The sequence below is a fragment of the Myxocyprinus asiaticus genome, chromosome 23 (assembly GCF_019703515.2).
Source record: "Myxocyprinus asiaticus isolate MX2 ecotype Aquarium Trade chromosome 23, UBuf_Myxa_2, whole genome shotgun sequence".
NCBI lineage: Eukaryota > Metazoa > Chordata > Actinopteri > Cypriniformes > Catostomidae > Myxocyprinus > Myxocyprinus asiaticus.
In genome coordinates this window covers 38,847,160-38,867,590 of record NC_059366.1, presented here as the reverse complement: position 1 = coordinate 38,867,590, position 20,431 = coordinate 38,847,160, and the positions used below count along the sequence as shown (strand labels likewise).

The 20,431-nt window shown below is 36.6% G+C and overlaps 1 protein-coding gene across 1 annotated transcript; it reads right to left on the bottom strand.

The window, feature by feature from the left end:
- Positions 1-1,305: 1,305 nt before the first annotated feature.
- LOC127413860 (mitoferrin-2) lies at positions 1,306-20,288 on the bottom strand. Its single transcript, XM_051651352.1, has 4 exons — positions 19,766-20,288; positions 12,364-12,592; positions 9,286-9,342; positions 1,306-2,821 (listed from the first exon to the last, which is right to left on the bottom strand). Exons 1-4 carry the CDS (start codon positions 20,102-20,104, stop codon positions 2,283-2,285), a joined length of 1,164 nt encoding a protein of 387 aa, XP_051507312.1. The 5' UTR covers positions 20,105-20,288; the 3' UTR covers positions 1,306-2,282.
- Between the last annotated feature and the right edge of the window lie 143 nt (positions 20,289-20,431).

Here is a 20,431-nt window from a genome sequence, read left to right as displayed (position 1 = left end):
AGAAATGTGCAATTTGCATTTTTGATAAACCAATTATACACATTTTTCAGTACGTTTTTTTTTTTTTTTTTTAACCTGAAAAGTTGTCTAAATCTTGATCTCTCTAGTGGTGGGACTACTCTTCCAGGTGGATGAACTTCTGGTTATGTGTTAGCATAATTCCTGTCGGTAGATTTTTCACAGCTACTTTCTTGTATCCTTGTGCTTATGGAAAAGTTACCAGGTTTACTGGCTTTAAACAGTCATGACAGGAATTGAAAGATTGCAAGAAGCCATTTTATACTTGTTGTTTATATTACATGTGTAATGTTTAAGTCTTGTGGCCATCTTTCGACTGATTTCAGACTTAAGTCAAGAGCAAACCGAAATAAATCCTAGTGTGCATCAATAAATTGCTCAAATCAAATCAAATTCATTTAATTACATCTCTTAGTAGGACCTCAGTGTAAGAAACAGAAAAGGGGAAATCTAAATTAAATGACAGCCAGGTCATGTGATCTGCATGTCTAAGGCATTATTTTCTGGATAACACTATGGGAACTGATATTGGCCATAAAGGACTGAGTCTACTTCCAAAGCAGTTCTCTAGATCAATGTGTCATCCTCTACGAGACCTCAAGACTAATTCTAGCAGTTGAAGAGGGGCAATCGCCTCACAACAGACTTTGGATTAAATGCAGGATAATTTTCCATCGGTGCTGACGAAATGCCACCACCAAATAATACAAAAATACCTCTATTATAGATATCTTTCATATCTCTTTAGTGCTTTTCAGCCAGAGATGGAAATAAATTACTGTACAGGTCTACATTCTATCAATTATTTTAATGTTGTTCAAAATCCCAATTGCTAATGATATGACAAAATTTTTAATCTCCAAAATCCACATAAAGGGAGCATAAAAGTAATCCATATGGCTCCAGTCATTAGATCCATGTGTCCAGACACAATATGATAGGTGTGGGTGAGAAACAGATCAATATTTAAGTAATTTCTTTAAATTCTCCTCCCTGCCCAGTAAGGGGCAACATACATGAAGAATGTGGATCACAAAAAACAGAAGGAGAAAATGAAGGAAAAAGGACTTAAACATTGATCTGTTTCTCACCCACACCTATCATATAGCTTCAAAAAATATGGATTTAACCACCAGAGTGATCTGGAGTACTTTTATGTTTCCTTTATGTGGATTTTGGACCTACAGAGCTGAGATATTCCTCTAAAAATCTTTGTTTTGTGTTCAGCAGATGAAAGAAAGTCATACACATCTAGGATGGCATGAGGATGAGTAAATGATGAGATAATTTTACTTTTTGGGTGAACTCCCTTTAATGCATTAAGGACTAATATTAACTAACAATTAAACAATCGTTTATTTGTAAATTAAAGCAGTAACAAAAACATTTTTCACTGTTAGTTTGTGATGGATTAATTTATTTTAACACATTTTTGTAACTTATTGTAAAGTGTTACCATGTCTTCAATTATGCGTATGTATTTTGGCTGGCAATTAGAAAAATAAAAGTCTGATTTGCTCTTATGTATGGTTCAGATATTAATATGAAGGGAGAGTTTCTAGAAGTCTAGAGACTATAAACTCCAACCCAGATATTTACTGGACCTCTCCCTCATTAACATATTTTCACTTCACTCACTGATGAGGCCTCTGACGCCCCCTTGTGGGATTTAAAGAATCACAAACGTGTATTGTGGGCTGACTGATAAAAGAGTGCAATGTACTTTTCGTCTTTGATGATGCCATGAACAAAAATCTCAGCTGTCACAGTGAGAACTTGGGTCACGATTATTAGCTGATTTACAAATGGAAGCATCAGTTTTATAAAGGGATAGTTCGGCCAAAAATGAAAACTGTTATAATTCACTTGCGCTCAAGTCATTCCAAATCCACGTGACTTTTCTTCTTCCATGGACCACAAAAGAAGATGTTAGGTAGAATGTCAGCTTCAGTCACTTTCATTTAATCTTTTTTCCATACAATGCAAGTGAATGATAACTGAGGATATCATTTTCTTTTTAGTTCCATGGAAGAAAGAGTAATATGGATTGGGAAAAACATGAGTTAATTATTTTTAGGTGATCTATCCCTTTAAATGCTCACTGAAAGGAAGTAAACAGACATGCGTGATTGGACTCAATATGTGCGTATCGTTATACAGTAATCAATCCTTTTGCAGCTTGAGTGCTTGTGTGGTGGTTCTGCGAGCAACGGAGACGAGAGAGAAAGTCAAGGTCAGGGCAGCTGCTGCCTGTTCGTGGGTGGCTACTTCTCTCCATCCCTCTGGGTCCTGCGCTTCTCGTGCTGGTGTTTGGTTATAACGTACTTGAAGAACTCATAGACGGACCAGCTGATGGCAGTGGAGGGCATCTGGTATATGACCCTCGCCTGCACGCCTTTGAAATAAGCAGGCAGGCCGCCAAGCCTGTAGACAGTCCGGAAGGCATGGCCAAGGCCCGAGATTTGACTTCCGCTCTGGCTGACAGGGTTAAGTGCCAGAGACTCCTGTGTGTTCAGCAGCGTCTTGCAAACGTCCAGTGGTGTGGTCGCGGCGGCGGCGATGGCCCCCGCCAGCGCGCCGGACACCATGTGGGAGGAGGGTTTGTAATGTCTTTGGGGGTTGAGCAGCTCTTGCAGGTATTCGTAGGTCATGAAGTGCAGTGCCTGGAATGGCACGTTCATGGTGAGCTGAGTGGTGTAACTGCGATAAAAGGCCAACGCCCCCTCCCGCTGCCACACACAGCGTACACAGTCCAGAACGCCATGGTATGGCGAGTTGTACATCTGCATCCTCTGCTTCACCACTGAAGGGTCACCCAGGAAACAAACACAGTGGTGGAGGAAGGTCATTGCAGTTGGAAAGGAAACAAAAGGGAAGAGGAGGGAGAACATTAACCCTCTGAGACCCACTGTAGCAGAATTGCAACATTTATTTGAAGCAATTAGAAATATATATATTTTTTTTATAAAACATTTGTAAAAAAGTAGTGATAGACCAATATATCAGCCTAGCAGATTAAAGGGATAGTTCACCTAAAAATGAAAATTCTCTTATCATTTACTCACATTCATGCCATCCCAGATGTGTATGACTTTCTTTCTTCTGCAGAACACAAATTATTAATTTTAGAAGAATACTTCAGCTCTTTTGGTCCATGCAATGCAAGAGAATGGGTGCCAACATTTTTCATAAAAGTAATCCATATGACTCCAGTAGTTAAATCCATATCTTCAGAAGTGAAATGATAGGTGTGGGTGAGAAACAGACCAATATTCAAGTCCTTTTTTTTTGGCTTGAAATTCTTCTCCCTGCACAGTAGAGGGCAGAATGCATGAAGAATGTGAATCACCAAATACACAAGAAGAATGTGAAAGTGATCTGTTTCTCACCCACACTTATCATATTGCTTCTGAAGATACTGTTTATTCTGTGATTTTTGGAGATTCAAAATTTTGGCACCCATTCATTTGCATTGTCTGGACCAAAAGAGCTGAGAAATTCTTCTAAAAATCTTCATTTGTGTTCAGCTGATGAAAGAAAGTCATACACATCTGGGATGGAATAAGGGTGAGTAAATGATGAGAGAATTTTCATTTTCAGGTGTACTATTCCTTTAATGGGCCAATATTAGACCATTTTGGGATGATCATAGACGATAATTGCACCAGCTAGCTGATGGATAGTGCACATTCTCTGTATTTAAATACTTTTTTTTCATGATTTTGAGTAAATATTGTGTAAAATAAGTTGATTAAATTTCTGCAATTTTGTGTACATTTTAAATTATATATTGCAGATCTTGCTTTCTAGATAGACCATAAAAAAAAAAAAAAAACCTGTATCAGTTGACCTCTTGTTGACAAATAAGGCTGTCCAATGTGATAAAAATGAGAAATCTTTTTAAAATCTTGTTAAAAACAAGTGTGTCAAGTTCGTAGTAATCTTTGTCTCCGTGTTGGCATCATACATTTTTTTATTAAGCATTTTCTAAAAAATAAATAAATAATAAAAAATAAAAATTTTATGACTTTTAAAATGTCAAGTGGTGTAACCATCAAGTAAAATGTATTAAAATAATTTCCTTGCACCAGGATTTCACGAGTGTACACAAGTAAATCATTAATCTCAAAAAAGCTTTTTTAATTTTAAACGTATTTTTTTCCTTTACAAATATAATACATTTTTGAGTCTTGAAAATCAAGATTTTTTTTTCAAGGAAAATGTCTATTTTATTTTCGTAAAAATGTCAAAATATTTGAGATCTTGTCAAAAGTTAACACAGACATGAGGGTCTAAAGGGGACCTCCGTTTTATATATATATATATATATATATATATATATACACACACACACACACATATACATATACATATACACACACACACACACACAGAGCTGAAGTCAGAAGTTTACATACACTTAGATTGAAGTCACTGAAAGTCATTTAACCACTCCACAGATTTCATATTAGAAAACTATAGTTTTGGCAAGTCGTTTAGGACATCTACTTTGTGCATGACAAGTTATTTTTCCAACAATTGTTTACAGACAGATTGTTTCACTTTTAATTGACTAGAACACAATTCCAGTGGGTCAGAAGTTTACATACACTAAGTTAACTTTGCCTTTAAGCAGCTTAGATTTAGACAATTAGCTTCTGATAGGAGGTGTACTGAACTGGAGGTGTACCTGTGGATGTATTTTAAGGCCTACCTTCAAACTCAATGCCTCTTCGCATGACATCATGGGAAAATCAAAAGAAATCAGCCGAGACCTCAGAAAAAAACTGTGGAGCTCCACAAGTCTGGTTCATCCTTGGGAGCAATTTCCAAAGCCTGAAGGTACCACGTTCATCTGTACAAACAATAGTATGCAAGTATAAACACCATGGGACCACGCAGCCATCATACCGTTCAGGAAGGAGACGCATTCTGTCTCCTAGAGATGAACGTAGTTTGGTGCGAAAAGTGCAAATCAATCACAGAACAACAGCAAAGGACCTTGTGAAGATGCTGGAGGAAACAGGTAGACAAGTATCTGTATCCACAGTAAAACGAGTCCTATATCGACATAACCTGAAAGGCTGCTCAGCAAGGAAATGCCACTGCTCCAAAACCACCATAAAAAAGCCAGACTACAGTTTGCAAGTGCACATGGGGACAAAGATCTTACATTCTGGAGAAATTTCCTCTGGTCTGATGAAACAAATATGGAACTTTTTGGCCATAATGACCATTGTTATGTTTGGAGGAAAAAGGGTGAGGCTTGCAAGCCGAAGAACACCATCCTAACCGTGAAGCATGGGGGTGGCAGCATCATATTGTGGGGGTGCTTTGCTGCAGGAGGGACTGGTGCACTTCACAAAATAGATGGCATCATGAGGAAAGAAAATTATGTGGATTTATTGAAGCAACATCTCAAGACATCAGCCAGGAAGTTAAAGCTTGGTAGCAAATGGGTCTTCCAAATGGACAATGACCCCAAGCATACCTACAAAGTTGGGGCAAAATGGCTTAAGGACAACAAAGTCAAGGTATTGGAGTGGCATCACAAAGCCCTGACCTCAGTCTGACAGAAAATTTGTGGGCAGAACTGAAAAAGAGTGTGCGAGCAAGGGGGTCTACAAACCTGACTCAGTTACACCAGTTCTGTCTGGAGGAATGGGCCAAAATTCCAGCAACTTATAGTGAGAAGCTTGTGGAAGGCTACAAAACATGTTTGACCCAAGTTAAACAATTTAGAGGCAATGCTACCAATTACTTTCAAATTGTATGTAAACTTCTGACCCAATGGGAATGTGATGAGAAAAATAAAAGCTGAAATAAATCATTATCTCTACTATTATTCTGACATTTCACACACTTAAATAAAGTAGTGATCCTAACTGACCTAAGACAGGGAATGTTTTCTAAAATTAGATGTCAGGAATTGTGAAAAACTGAGTTTAAATGTATTTGGCTAAGGTGTATGTAAACTTCTGACTTCAACTGTAATACATATATATATACACAGTATATATCACATGACACCAGAATGGCTCCCTGCATGTTGGTTACACCACCTGACTTTGCTTCAGTGGCCAAACATTATTCAAACATTAATACTATTTTAAAACAAGATGCTTTTTTTTTTTTTTTTTTTTTAAATCATAATAAAATATTATTTCAAACTACTTATGCTAACAATTCCTTCTTCAGCAAGTTCAGCTTTTAATGGGAGTTTTATGATTTACTTGTACTGTCTCCAAACTTAATCTCCATTAATAAAATAAACATTTGAACTCAGAAATGGAAAATGTGTTTATCATAGCAGAGGTGTAAATAATGTTAAATATTTGAAATATTCCGTGTTCAGTACGAGTTAAGCTCAATCAACAGCATTTGTGGCATAATGTTAAATACCACAAAAATAAATTGACTTGACACTCGCTTTCTTTAAAAAAGGTGAAAATCAGGTTTACAGTGAGGCAGTTAAATGGAAGTGAATGGGGGACAATCCGTAAATGCTAAAATACTCACGGTTACAAAAGTATAGCTACGAGACATAAACAGAATGTGTTAACATGATTTTAATATGATAAAAATCACTTAACCTTTTCTGTGTAAAGTTATTGCCATGACGATGTCAACAAACCCTAAGACCCTAAAACAACTGTAAAAATGACAATTCGAACAACTTTACAGCTCAAATAATACAGGAGTTTTAACAGAAGAATTAATGTAAATGCTTTTATAAAATTATAAGCTTCACATTTCTGCTTATAAACCCTCCAACATTGGACCCATACACTTCCATTGTAGGTGCCTCACTGTTACCTCAATTTTTGCTTTTTTGTTTTTAAAGAAAAGGTGGGAAGAGACAAAATTAATTAAATGCTGTCGACTGAGCTTAACTAGTATTGAACAGGGAATATTCCTTTAAGTATCTGTTGTGGGTGAATAGCACTTTTGTAACTTCATAGTTCAGAGAAAAAAAATAAAAAGAATATATTATAATATATATATATATATGTATATATATATATATATATATATATATATATATATATATATATATATATATATATATATATATATATGAGCGAATGAGCCTCACATCACTGGCCACCGTAACAGAAGCTGACACTCTGAATTTTATCACTAGTTTTGATGGGGAAAAAATATTGCATATTGAATACCACAGCTTGCTAAATACAAAACTCAGCCGAAAACTAAATATGCTTAAAATCTATTTTTTTTTTTTTTTTTTATAATCAGTGGCTTCCTTAAAAAACATCTGAGGAGGGAAAAAGGATTTTGCAGGTGGCAAACACACTGACCAAGGCATCAGGTCATGACTGAAACACAGTATGCCCATCAAAGCAGAAATGTTTAAGACTGTGTTGGCTCATTCATCCGGACATAACTAGATCAAATAAGCCTCCAGTCTGACCTACAGTCAAGCAGTCAACGGGGAATAGACATGACAGGTGTCCTTACAAGGCCTCAGTCTGGCACCTGCACTGATTAACCATGAACCTCAAGAGTGCAGAAACGAACACTACAGTCAGATCAAGACTCAGGCCATAGGGATTTTCCACTAATACTACTGTTTCAACACTGCACAGCTGTTAAGTAAAGCAAGGCTAACTGCTTCCACAAGGCTGTCTTATGGGAAATATGTTCTTTTGAGGATTTTGCGATGAACTGGAAATAAATTGGACAACTCTTTGCTGCCACCTCTTGGCTGGAAGTGCACAGTGAACTGTCCAGCGTGCAACTGGATAGTGTTTGTGGCAGTGGTTGAAACTGGCAACCTTGAGCTGAAACCCCCAATACAAAAAGAAAAGAAAAAAAGATAAGACTTCCATATTCACATACTCTTGAGTATTTACATGGTACTCAGATGTTCTTAAAAGAAAAACATGGTCTACCACAGTACATATCCAAAAACTAAAAACATTTTATTTTTTTTTTGTCTGACTTTTCTGTCTGTCATGGTTGTGCACCATTCAAAATTGATTAAAGAACTTTCAAATGCAAAATAAATTCCTAAATTTAAATTTAATGTGAAACGGAGTAATCAGGATGCAGAACTGTAATTACATTATACAACTTCTGTCTTTTTTATAGATCTTACATTTATATACATTTTTCACTCTATTTAAAGGGATAGTTCACCCAAAAATGACAATTCTCCCATCATTTACTCACCCTCATGCCATCCCAGATGTGTATGTCTTTCTTCAGAAAAACACACAACATTTTTTTTTGAGGAATATCTCAGATCTGTAGGTCCATACAATGCAAATGAATGGTGATCAGGCCTTTGTAGCTCCAACAGAAGTAATCCATAAGACTCCAGTGTTTAAATCCATATCTTCAGAAGCAATATGGTGGGTGTGGTTGAAAAACAGATCATAATTTAAGTCTTTTTTTTTTTTACTATAAATCTCCACTTTCACTTTCCCATCTGAAAGTGAGCGTTAAAGTGGAGATTTAGAGTAAAAAAAGATTTAAATATTGTTCTGTTTCTCACCCACACCTATTCTATTGCTTCTGAAGATATGGATTTAAATTCTGGTGTCATATGTATTACTTTTATCTTTCCTTTATGTGCTTTTTGAAGCTACAAAAGGTCTGATCACCATTCACTTGCATTGTATGGAACAAATGATTGGAGATATTTGTCTAAAAAAACTTTGTGTTCTGCTGAAGAAAGTAAAAGTCATACACATCTGGGGTGGCATGAGGGTGAGGAAATTATGACAGCATTTTAATTTTTGAGTGATCTATCCCTTTAAAAAATTAAGTTTCATTTTATGAACATTGTGGTGGAAATTCTCAGAATACTCTAATTTTACCCATATTTGAATGCTCTGAAACAATGTGGTGGACATTTTTTCGATCTACAGTATATGGCAAAATTAAAATGTGGTTTGATCAATTTAACCATTTTGACATTATCGAACTTGAACTATAATTATTTAACATTAATGATGTAATTATATGTTTCGTTGGAACTATTTTAACTCATGGAATTCCTCCATTTTGTGACTGTATGTAAATTCTTTGAATTGCTAACCCATTAATTCCTTTTTTTTGTCATTCCAATTCAACATCATGTGGGGCGTGGCCAATTCAATTCAAATTTCAACTCATGAATTAAAATTCAGAAATTTGAAATTCTGAATATTTCTCAACACTGCTGTCTCTATGCCAAAGAAAAGAATTCCTAAGTATCCATGTATTTCATGTTTACAGGAAGTGAGAGTAAGGCAGATATACCTTCAGCTGGATTCATGGCAGCATCATGAAGCAATGTAGCAACACATCCAGCGGCCCCTGTAACACAGACCCTCAAAAATTAACACCAAAAACAGGGTGCACACACACACACAGAGAGGAGAGTCAATGGACGCAAAACACAACATTCGGATACAAACAGCCTTGGGCCAGAGCAGCAGTGGAGACAGTAACCAAATTTCCCATTTGATTTAACAGAGAGATTAGGGATTGACTGTGTTAACTGGTATTAACTAAGTGGAATGTACAGTGAAGAGAGAAAGAGTCTTTTGTTCAGAAAACTGGCATTTACTTTGCTCATGTCATTGTGTTTTACAGTAAGTTGCACAAACTGCTGTTGTTTCTGGATCTTCAATGTTTTCCTAAAAGAAAATAAATGGGCCTAATTGATTTATGTTGGTCCAAGCCATGTGATATTCTTGTTCAACAATATGAACATTACTGGTAACAGTTAATATACCAGCAATCACTTACCCCCTTTTCACCCTGACCTGGAGAAAACAGAAAGAAAAGAGACACTGCAAAGCAACACCAACAATCACTTTCACCATAAGTTCAGTCAAACCCTACCCACCCTTACAGCATGATATGACATGTGCATTTAACAAATTATACATACCTAATACTGCATGTGATTGTGCGCTTGACTCCGTTTCAGACCACACAAAACTCTCTTGTATAATACACAACTTATGACTTAAAACTACTACCAAGAACTCTAGTTTCTAACAGGAGTTATTTAAGGAATATCTTTGTTCACACTGCAGGAAAAATCTGACTTTTTTCTCAAATCCAAACGGAAGAGGTGGCATATGCAATGCTGTTGCTGCTAGGGTTTATAACGGCCTTGATTTAGCTGGGACATCAAGTATTTTTGTCTGAAATTATTCCATACGGGATGACTATTGTCCTGTATTTTAGCATGCAGAGAAACGTCTAGTTCTGGAGGCTTTGTGTCCCATACAAAAGCATAAAAGGGTCGGACAGCGAGACTCTTGAAGAGGACCCGCATCCTCCATTGAAGCACTCAAAATGCTCCAGCGTCCCAAATTCTCATGAGACATTCAATACCTTTTCGCGTTGTGGTGGCTCGCAGCTGGTGTGTTACTGCACCTTAGCACATCACTTTGGGTAGATAAAGCCAATGTCTGTGTTATTGTAAAATAGGTTTATGCTGCTTTGGCTGCCCTGTAACATATACATGATGGGTGCGTTCCATTTAATGATGATCATCCGTGTGTGGCATAGGGATACGCTGTTGTCTGCGGTCTTAGGGCAGTTCACGATGCCGCCGGGTTCTGGTCAGTAGGACTTTGGGTTCGGGTTTGTAATTTATGAGAAAATATACAGGCCTTCCGAACTCATTTCACCCATGCACTTTCACTCGCATAGATACGTGTGAACGGATGAGTTGGGGGCCGTTCACACCGAAAGTGTTTTTGCGTGCATCTGCTCTGTTTTCCATTGTTTTTCTATGTAAACACGCCGGACGAACGTCCCTGTACCATGTCAAGCAGTTTCTTCAGTGTCTCACGCTGGACGGGCACATTTTTAGACACTGTGTCTGGCTTGTTTTTAACGCAGGTGTCACAAATATTTAACGTTCTGGACAAGTTCAGGTTGCAAAGAGATGACTGTTACAATGTTTAACATTATTCCAGATTATTCTCACCAAGCAAAGTTATCAGCGCTGAAAACGGCAATGTTGTTTTCCTTCTGCTATAGTGTGCTGAGGGGCCGCCGCGCCTTCTATATTTACTGTTACAGTTACGAATGTTGCCTACAATGCTTACATAAAATACAGCCTTTTGCAACATGGTGAACAATACACTGCAGCATCAGAATATAAGCTCCAGATGAAAGTAAAGTAAATAAGACAGAAATATATAGTATTACTATTGTATACAACAAGTCATCAAAGTAATATTAATAATAATGTATCATATTATTATGACAAACTGGACAACAATAAATAATTGTTGGGTTAAAATATTAATATATACTCTAACAATGGAATTTAAATTTCATTAAATATTTTAAATGTACTTTGTTAAAACAGCTGATAGGATGAATTAAAAAGTATGATTTAAAATCTATTTTATGTGTTTTTTTTTTTTTAAGCGAACTTTTTTTAAATGGGGCCCCGGGTTGGTCGGTCGCTTGGGTCACAGAAATCAAACTTGCCCCTGCATTTATGGCATTTGGAAAGCAGTACGTCTTCTCGTCGCAACACCTGATGAAACAACCCCCATAATGAATGGCGAAAAAACGCATTAAATCCGAAAAATATTTATTTTATTCGGATTCCAAACCACCTATAAATGTGGTTTAGATCAGGCTTGTAAAAATCTGATTTTATGTGTTTTTGTCCTGTTCAGACCTACTAACAACCTAAACGGATCTGAGTCAGATTCAGAAACTCTGATTTTTTTATTGCCTGTGTGAACATAGCCTAGTCAACATCCCAAAAGTCACACTTCTATTAAAATAAGAACTTATTTTCATTCAAACAGCTTATTTTTCTCACTAGCAGCTTTTTAATATCTGTGCAAATCAATTTGTTCTTATTCTAAAACAATTTTAGCAGTTTTTTCAATCCATCTCTTTTCAAAGATGAAACATGATCTCTCTTATTCATAGCTCATATTCATAGCTGCTATCGTGACACAGGAGAGGGGAATTGTTTAGTTATTTTGGGACTTCCACAGAAGGCTGTTTTAAAGGAGTCAGTCGAGAAGACATGGGCCTATGTTTGAGTAATACATATTGCTTACAAATAACTGAATTGAAATAACCACTGCCAAATAACTTGTTCTGAAATGTGGACAGCCACAAACTATGGCTTAACTTCAGAAACTTTTAAAACCGAGTTCAGAATTTTTTTTTTAAGTCATTTTAAAATATATAAAAAAAGAAATCTCAGCTTAAAAACACATGACTGCTGACTGTCCTCTGTAGAAATTCATTCCTGTTTTGAACTTTCACTCCAACACTGCAAATGAATTGCGTGTGTGTGCCTGTGAGAAGATTTAGCTTTGCTGATGGCAGGAAAACTGGTACCGTTCGCCAAATGACTGTTTGCTCCTGGATGGATGACATCGCTGAGGACCTTTTTCAACCTTTCATAGCAGGCAAAGTAAAGTGCATGGGCTGGCCCTGCCCCTACAGCTGTCACATTCAGGCCTCTGATTGGCCTCCAGATGCCCTCTGTCCTCACGATGCGCCGCAGAGCGTCCATCACATTACGGTAGCGAGCGGCCGGGTCAGGCTGCAGGCTCTGCATGCGGGTCTGAAACAAAAAACAAATGCATTAATCAGGGTTAGAAATTAACTTCTATATTAAGGGGCAATATTTCCCCTCTGGATTAGATTTTCAGAGGCATTTTTACCTTTATGAGGGCATATTTTTTTCTAACCATTTAAAACAAACTTTGTCTCATCCATTTGTGTCAAATACTTCATTCATCAATACAAATTCTCAAGATTGAGAATGTATACCTCTTAGCCTAAGACTATTAAGAAAAATAATTTGCACTTTAATAGAATATTAAGAGCTATAGTAGATCATAAATCATTATGAGGGCATTTAAATGGGTAGTTGACATAGAATACTTTGGAGGACTAAACTTTGGAAAGCTAAACTATCAAAAAGTATTTTAAAGAACATTTTGTTAATTGTTTTGTAATCATTGTGCATGCATTTATTGTTACTTCATATTAACTGAGAGACTAAATGGAATGTTAATAGTTTTAAAAATTTATTTGTCACTGCAGTACCATTTAAAATGAACTAGTGAAGGCAAAAAATGGTTAAATTAAATAAATAAAATTTTTAAACTTAAAAAAAAAAATATATATATATATATATATATATATATATATATATATATATATATATATATATATATATATATATATATATATATATATATATATATATATAACCTATACATTTTAAACAAAAACTGTGATGTTGATGAACAAGTTAGTGTCCATGTAACATATCAACTACCCAAATCACAGTGCAGAGGAAAGCTGCATTTCACATAGGGCCACACGACTGATGAAAACCATAACTGCAGATTATTTTCTTTGATACTGTTATTGCGATTATTCATTTTGATTAATAGAATTTACATTAAATTACTTATTTTGTGTGGGGCAGCTGCATGCCATAATATTTATGTAGTTATGTATCAAAATAGGCTGAAAACAGTGTTCCTGAATTGCTTTATTATTTGAATTGCTTGAAAAATAGTTTTATTCACATTTTGAATAAATTATACACAGTATAAATCATTACTGATATGCCAATTTAAACGCCTCTGATTTGCTTTTGCATTCATGCACACAACGGCCCAAAAAATACGTTGTAAATTGAAAATGTTCACGCAATGGCCCAGAAACACACTGGCATGTTGAAAAGATATGGCATCTTGGATCTATATTTTGCAACTATCAGATCAAATTCAAATAGCACTTTTGTGGATGCAAATCAATATGTGCAGCACACTCCCACATGCATGCCAGAAACACTGACATTCAATGAGGAAAAATGTAGCCTGTATTGTATTTACACTGTGGCCTTAAACCTAATCAAGATCGTCGTAAAAGCCATATTTAAATTGATAAGGTTATCTACATGAAGTTGAAAATATTGGTTTAGAATAATTTCAGAACAACAACAGCTGTAATGTGGTTACACTTAAGCTGCCAGCTATGGCTGCTTGATTAAAATGATTCCTTTAAGGAGACTGTATTTCTTTATTATGCATGACGAAAGAATGAGATTTGCCAATAAATGTGCGTAAATTGGGTCTAAAGCCAGTTCCTCATGACAGGGTAGTGAGGAACTAAAATATCTAACAGGAAGAGGTTTGTAAAATAAAACAGAGAACTAGTCTTTTCTGTTTCTATTAGAATGAAATGATTTGATTTGAAATAAAATATTTAATTTCTATTGAGAAATAACAGACTGGTAAAATTACTGTTTTTGACCTTTAGTGCATCATCACTTAGACAACGATTTCAAGAACTGTGAAAACATGTTTTAGGACATGAGCTAAACATACAGTACAGTTTGTATAAAATAGAAAAAAATAAATAAATCATCATTTCCCAGACAGAAGTTACATGTAATAGAGGGTTCTCCCAGTTTTTGATCACTGATTTTCCATATCTTTTCCAGTTGTTTTTAAATACGGAATAAGGATTTTTAAAATAATTTAATAGAGATCACACTCAAAGCATAATTAGAATATATATATATTTTTACTTAAGTTTTTTTTTTTTTTTTTATTAAGTTTGCAGGTCTGAAAATCATAATTTTAAAATTTCCTGACAATGACTGTGGGAACCCTGATGTAAGACGGTCTGGGAACACTTAAATTATGACATCTCTTCTAATTATGGACAGCATTATGCCGCTGAACAGGTGCTGTTACTTCAATATTCTGCATTTCATTGTCATTCTGCATAAATTAGTTCTCATCAGGAGCAATGTGCTGTGTGCCACACTGTGTGCTTGTTAATTTTAACTTAACCTTTGACTAAAGTGTAAACATAATCCTCTACAATTATATTTACCTTACCTAATCACTCATACGGTCATGATGCAACCCCTGCAGTTGATTTTCCATGTTTTCCAAAAATAAAAATAAAAAAAGACCAAAACATTACCTGACATGACAATTTAAGGGAAAAGGCCCTGCTTAAACTTCTAATCTTTATAGCAACTATTCAAGGGTTTAAGAGAAACCATTTACAAGACTCTGTGACCTCCACACTGACAGTCCACACGGAGTTTGTTTAAATTAATTACAGTTCAAGGCCTATTAGTGTTGTCAGATGGGCCTGTGTTTTCAAAAGATCTACAGAAGATGGAGCCATTTAAATGGAAACAGCTGTGAAAGACAAAAAAAAAAAAAAAAAAAAAATGTTTTTATCTCACAAGAACCCTCCAATTCACATCCTGACATGAACAGCTGAACACTCACAGCAATACTTCCTTAGAGTTTAGTTTCCCAATGGCATCCCAATCTGTGCATCCACAAACTCAGTCATTTCGCAGTTTATATTCAAGTAAGCAACTTCCAGTGCACCACCTGCACTGGCAGTCCCACAGTGGTGATGGGTTAGAAATGCAATCCGATTACTCTCCAGTGTTAGCAACCCATATTACTGACCATTAAGATTCGGTATACCACGGTATAGTGATTGTATCAGATGGACATCCATTCATAGTTTATGGTACTTGGTATACCATGCAGGGCTACGAGGGACATGACGAATGATAATGTAATCTAATTGTCTAACACTGATGAGGTTTTGTTTCAGTTATGAAAATAACTTGTAATAGTCTACGATTCATTAAACAAATCATTAATGTTTTGCACTATCTGTCATTGTTTCTCCCCCAAAAATGTATGAATTCATGGCTTTCATTGCGTTACATTATAGCTAACTAACTAATCAAAGTATAGTTTCCAGCTATTATTGTAAATTAAAAACATAAGAAATCATGTACAGTATTTTATTAAACAACATTACTTTAAAAATATAAATATATTTTTCTAATGCATACACAAATATTAGTGGTCGATCGATATATCACCCAATATTTTTCTCGTTAGTTTCGCAAGTAGCAAAGGCGCCGAGAACCGCCTGCTTGCACGTGGAGAAGCCATCTGAGACGTGGGATGTGACGGCATCAAATTTTCATATCATGATAATTGCTGAAGCATTTATCACGATCTACGGTTTTGTCACTGTATTGTACTGAATTACAAAAACAGCATGAACTTTATTGTTGTTCTTAATTACAAGATTTAGGTACTTGTTTTGTACTTTTTAAATTAAAAGATCACAAAGAAAACATGTCTTTCAAAAGTCTGAGTCCAATGCTTCTATTTTGCATTTAACTAATTTATTACGGTTTATTTTCATTGCAAATGAACATGTAACAACAATGGTAATGTTTTGAAGGAAAAGTTTAATTGAAAAAGAAACATGAATTTTAGAGTTGAGTTATCTGGTATGTCTTCCTATTACTGTAAGAGTTGTAAGAGTGTTGGGAATGTTGATTTATTGATGGAAATAAATCCAAATTATTTCCATCAAATTTATTGATAAACAATTTGGTTTATAGGTTATCTAGAAATGTTCACTGTATTTTGAATTGCTCACGATAACAATATTGTGCATGTTAATTATCACGGTATACCTTATTATTGAATATCAGCAAATGTCTATCTGAGCCACGTGAATGACTGGCTGAGTTCGGAATTGCATACTGATGCAAGTCTACTATAGACTGATATGGCAGAAGTAGTAAGAATAGCAAGAGTAGCATGCCATTCCGAACTCAGCCACTGTATTTTTTGCTGTTAAGTGCCATCGTGTTACCACAATAATAGACCGGTGTGCAACAAAGTCTCATTCAAGCAGTCCCATGACTGAGAAGACGTGCATAAGCTCATGATGTGTAGGGAGAATTAAATGCTCAAGCTCTTCATCTCTCTTCAACACTTCCCTGTAACTATTAACTGTCTTGTCTAATGACAGCAATACAACTTCTATCATATATCGTCTGCAAATAGCAGGCATTTCGTTTACAGAAAATGACTGCATTTCTTTCAAAGATTTAATGCACTAACTACACAAAACATGCGCAAATCCAGCGATTTCTTCTTGTGAAACACGTATTCCTGTGGAGCGCTCATATTTCTTCCTGTAAAGTGTTTATTATAGATATAGCAATATGTGTATCTAAATAGACATAGAAGGCTATCCCAGTGCGCTAATATTAAACCCGCCCTGACAGCATTTAGAGTGGTTCCTGTGCATTGTGAAAGCAAATTGCAGCAGGTTCACTCCTTCATGCAATTCCAAACATCTGTACCGCTACAATTTATTATACAAATCTAAAAACTCCACAGAGTAAGTCTTTTTATATTCTAACAACATTCAACTGGGTTCCAAAATGTGAGTGAAGTTGAAGTATTTGCACACCCTGTTCATTCACAAAACATTTTTTAGTAAATAATTTGTGTAGCCATAATCGCCCAGCCCTAGATTACTAAACAAACCAGATGAAGCTGCTTTCTACCATCTAACTAAATAATAAATATAAATATTTATTTTCCATTTTTACAAAAGGCAAAGCTTTAAGAGAAATTTTGAGTAAAAATAGGGATGCGCAATATATCGGCAGACATATAGGTGTTGGACAATAAATGTGAATTTTTAAAGTTATCGTTATTGGTCCGATTCGAAAATTAGGCTGATATATTAAGCCGATAAAATCATAGCCGGAGGCCTGGGTAGCTCAGCGAGTAAAGACGCTGACTACCACCCTGGAGTCGCGAGTTTGAATCCAGGGCGTGCTGAGTGACTCCAGCCAGGTCTCCTAAGCAACCAAATTGGCCTGGTTGCTAGGGAGGGTAGAGTCACATGGGGTTACCTCCTCGTGGTCACTATAATGTGGTTCTCGCTCTCGGTGGGGTGTGTGGTGAGTTGTGCGTGGATGCCACAAAGAATAGCGTGAAGCCTCCACGCGCACTATGTCTCCGAGATTCGTCCTCTGCCACCTGGATTGAGGCGGGTCACTACGCCACCACAAGGACTTCGAGCACATTGGGAACTGGGCATTCCAAATTGGGGAGAAAAGGGGTGAGAGAAAAAAGGCACACGCTACTCACCATGAGGGTTTTGATTGGTGCTTTGCGCATGACGTGACACGTCAACAAGCAGCAGACTTTTCTTTAGAAGACCATTCTGGATCTGAGTAAGCACTCCATTTTATCTATCCATGCCACACAAGCGTTTTGTTTCTTTATTCTTTATGTATGTAAAGTCATGTTATCCATGTTTACAATGAGTTTGAGACATGTTTGCATTCCTTATTGTGATCTTTTGACTGGTTTGAATTAAGTGTAATGCACTATGCAAGCTCACTCATCAACTTATAAATTGCAGTGTCAACAGACTTTTTTTTTATTTTTATATATATATATATATATATATATATATATATATATATATATATATATATATATATATAAAAAAGTATGTTGGCCACAGGAATGTAAAATGTATTTATTAAACTGTTTCAAAGTAGGCTACATTTGGTAAATGATTATGGGAAAAGAAAGATTTAGATGGTTCCTTGTTTTCTGCAGTTGTTTTTTTTTTTTTAATAAAAGTAGTTATCCACTGAACATGTTTGATTTCATTTGAAGTTCACTGGAGGTGGCTTTTTAAGGTAACCCTTTTCTTTTTGTAATCAGGCACCCACACACAGTATAGATTCATATCTAAATTTAGATTTATTGACATATGTATTGATTATCAGCCTCAAAATACTGTAAATTATCGGTCATTGTATTGGCCAAAATTTCTATATCTGTGAATCCCAAAGTAAAAATAATGATAAATTAAATCTAGTTTAATTTTTAGCAAATTCCTGTACATGTCATTTACTATCAAATTGTGATATCATATTTATCACCATTACATCGGCCACCCTGTTGTCAATATATCGGCATTGGCCATTAAAAACGCATATCGGTCGATCACTACAAAATATGTTAAAGATAACTATATTCATAAACCACAATCTTTACATGGTACTCCAAGGTACTTAAAATAATAACATGGTACTGCCATAGTACATGCCCAAAAACATGGCACTACTACAGTACCATGTTTAACAAGCAAATGGTAGTACCACTGTGCCTTCTGGTACTGTTTAGTGTACTCTTTTGAAGCCCACAATTTGAAAGAAACAAAGAAATGTATAGCTTATAAAAGGAGACTAAATTTCTCAAACAGAAACATATGTAGACAGAAAACAAAACTATCTACGCTATAATAAACATGTTCTAATCTGTCAGAGTAAAGATTGCATGAAAACTACAGTGCCCTCCACACGCATGCGCACTATCCCTGGAGCTTCAAAAAGGTCACGTGGTTTCGTAGCAGAGGAAGCCACATGTGACCTTCCATTCTCGTACCCGTGTATCACAATGACACCTGAGGTTCACAGATAGCAGGTACTGCAAACAGAATACACTCAGGCCCGAAGGATACAATCACATCACAACATAAATACATAAACTAACAAGCAGTTCCAGAACCCAAAAGTGTGGCAGACTATGGAATTGCATGTCTGTGACATTAGTTATTACTTAGACCAGACAGATCTGGATGAGTGAGAGATTACAGGACAGCTACAAAGTACTATCAGCATTAATAACTGCAATAAAGGTGCACCAGTGTATCTTTCATAAATGTCTAAGAATAGACTAGGCACAAAATTATATAGTCTTGAGTTCACACACACATGGGAAACAACTCGACCTTGCCAGCTTGTTGGATCTCCAAGCTCGCCTGCTTGTCTGATCGCTCATGTTATAAGAATTGTGAATTATTACTAAACTTTGGATGTGTTGCATTTAGTTACCTTGACACAATCAATAGGAAACATCAGGCAATGCTCCATAATTCCTGCGACTGCCCCAGCTAACATGTGAGTGCTGGTGGAGGCGCCCTGAGGGAGACCCTCATAGTCCGGTTCCGAGATATCATTGGCCTCCTGGGGGCCATAGAAATGTCCAACGTGTAGCTCCGGTTCTGCTGCTATCCGAGGTGCCAACGTCCCTACGCGACCATCCGAAACTCCCCAGAATCTCCCGCCGAGCCAGTGGATCTCCGCGCCCGCAGAAGCGCCAGCCACTGTGGCTTCCCCGCCCGATGTGTCCGCTGTCATCCGCCGCCTGAGCACAAAACCATCCGCTTCCATTAGCAGCCGAACACTCGTGCTCAGTCCTCTAATATCATGCGTTCCACGCTCAATGTTGACTAGTTCAGCGCGGGCCTCTCCCGTCTGCGCAACGGGGAGAGGACGAGTCTTGTTCAGCTAGAACTACGCAGCAGGAGGTGACAGACAGAGCAGGCCGCAGCCCGCGAGGGATACGAAAACGCCCTCTAGCTCTGATCAGCTCGCTGATTGGACGAAGCTCGTGTCGATCAAACCAGAACGCGCGCAGTCGTTATTTATTTGGGAAACGTGACATTCAATTCTGATATAAGCAGCCGCACCCAGCTTCAATAATACGCACAGGTGTCT